The sequence below is a fragment of the Plectropomus leopardus genome, unplaced genomic scaffold (genome assembly GCF_008729295.1).
Source record: "Plectropomus leopardus isolate mb unplaced genomic scaffold, YSFRI_Pleo_2.0 unplaced_scaffold1962, whole genome shotgun sequence".
NCBI lineage: Eukaryota > Metazoa > Chordata > Actinopteri > Perciformes > Serranidae > Plectropomus > Plectropomus leopardus.
The window spans coordinates 1-1,664 of NW_024621185.1; the positions used below are offsets into that span (position 1 = coordinate 1).

At 43.6% G+C, this 1,664-nt stretch overlaps 1 protein-coding gene across 1 annotated transcript; it reads right to left on the reverse strand.

The window, feature by feature from the left end:
* Window positions 1–9: 9 nt before the first annotated feature.
* sde2 (SDE2 telomere maintenance homolog (S. pombe)) lies at window positions 10–1,219 on the reverse strand. The gene is made up of 3 exons (XM_042515488.1): window positions 1,085–1,219; window positions 857–977; window positions 10–713 (listed from the first exon to the last, which is right to left on the reverse strand). The coding sequence occupies exons 1-3, from the start codon at window positions 1,217–1,219 to the stop codon at window positions 598–600; spliced, it is 372 nt and encodes a 123-aa protein (XP_042371422.1). The 3' UTR covers window positions 10–597.
* Between the last annotated feature and the right edge of the window lie 445 nt (window positions 1,220–1,664).

A 1,664-nucleotide genomic window follows, 5' to 3' on the forward strand; every position in this document is an offset into this window, starting at 1 on the left:
AAAAATAAATCAATAAATTAAGGTATTGAAATGAATTATCTAAGTATTTCTGACTACACACATAACTGAAACTGATGTCGTAGCAACTGGATCAATAAAAATCGAATCGTGTATCGTCTTTGTTTAACAGTGTGGACGTTATGAGGCCTAGAATTTAGGTGTTTCGCCACTAAAAAAGGAAGCTGATTAAAACTCTGTTGTAGATGATCCAATCTGCAATCCAGCTGCGTAGCTCATGGAGGAAACACTTATTCTCTGCTGCATCCAGTTTTCTGCTTTCATAGAAAGACATCGCGTCCTGTCAGTAGCCCCGACGTGCATGGAGGTGCGAGGGCCCGCTCATTGCTGCTTGCAGCTTTAATTATAGCTGTTGTTGTTGTTATAGTTATTTTAGTTGATGTTGTTATAATTCTTATAGTTGTTGTTATAGATATTGTTCTAATTGTTCTAATTATTACTGTTGCAGTAGTAGTAGTAGTAGTAGTTGTTGTAGTTGTTGTTCTGGTTATTGTCGTTGTTATAGTTATTACTGTTGCTGTTGTTGTTCTCTGAGCAGGTGTAGGTGGTTACAATGGTGTAACGCCGGCTCTGTGATTCTCACTCTTTTTCGTGGTTGACGTCTCGGAGGCGTCGGCCACTCAGGTCTCTGCAGGCCTCCCGGTTCGTCGTCTTCTCGATCTGAGCGCCCAGCGCTCGCAGCATGGAGCCGAACCCTGAAACACACACACACACGCTGTTAAACAAGAAGAAGAAGAAGAAGAAGAAGAAGAAGAAGAAGAAAGAAGAAGACGATGACACAAAGTCACGACTTGATGTCTGCTGTAGACTTTGGTTCGGTGTATGTCCTGGAACACACCTCCTTTCCCTCCACAGAGGCGGGGCTCCAGGTGATAGATGGCACCCGGCTGCAGTGGATCATCAGGCTGAGACAGTCGACCATTTCGGATGACGTAGAAATCCTCAGAGGAAGAAACTCCCTGCACAGACGCAGAGAGGTGAAAGGATTGAATTCAACTCTTTAAACGTGGAGATGCAGTTTAACTGCTGCTTCGTTCATTCAGAGAATAAAGATGTCCACTCAAACAATAACGCGAGAGCCAAACATCGGCGGTCTGAACGTCTCGCCCACAGAATCTGTCACAGACTCGAGTTCAGGCTCGAGATGATCTGACGGCGTGCAGCGCCCCGCTGTCGGCTCGTCCTCAGCGCTCGACTTCATTTTAGATCAACACACACGGCAGGGAAACACGCATTCAACACAGTCTTCATTAAGCATGTTACCAAAGCAGCAGTTCACGGGAATGTTAGACACCGATATTAAACCAATATAACTACATAAAGGAAAGAGACCTTTACAACCCAGAGCCATGTAAGGCATCTTTTCACCAGAAATCACAAAAAAACACCAAATTTTTAAGAACCGTAACCGTTCAAACGCCCCGTACACCACCATCCCGCTCATAAGGAATATCAGCACATCATTCAGTAATAAAACCTATCGAATAAATACACACGTACCAGTCAGGACTGAAAACGTCACTCTGTTTAGTTTACATTAGTCTGTCAGTCAGTTATTAACTAAACTAAATAACTGACTGGCAGACTAAATTAGTTTTACGCCGTCTGTATCACTGTGTAAAGGTTTGGGGCGACTCCGAAAAAAA

Excerpts from the sequence above, each read along its gene's own strand:
- sde2 (XM_042515488.1), bottom strand. The coding sequence starts at position 1,219 with ATGAAGTCGAGCGCTGAGGACGAGCCGACAGCGGGGCGCTGCACGCCG. Across the intron at positions 978-1,084 it reads TGTTTGGCTCTCGCGTTATT|GGAGTTTCTTCCTCTGAGGA; the intron begins GTTTGAGTGGAC and ends GCGTCTGTGCAG. Across the intron at positions 714-856 it reads CCTCTGTGGAGGGAAAGGAG|GGTTCGGCTCCATGCTGCGA; the intron begins GTGTGTTCCAGG and ends TGTGTGTTTCAG.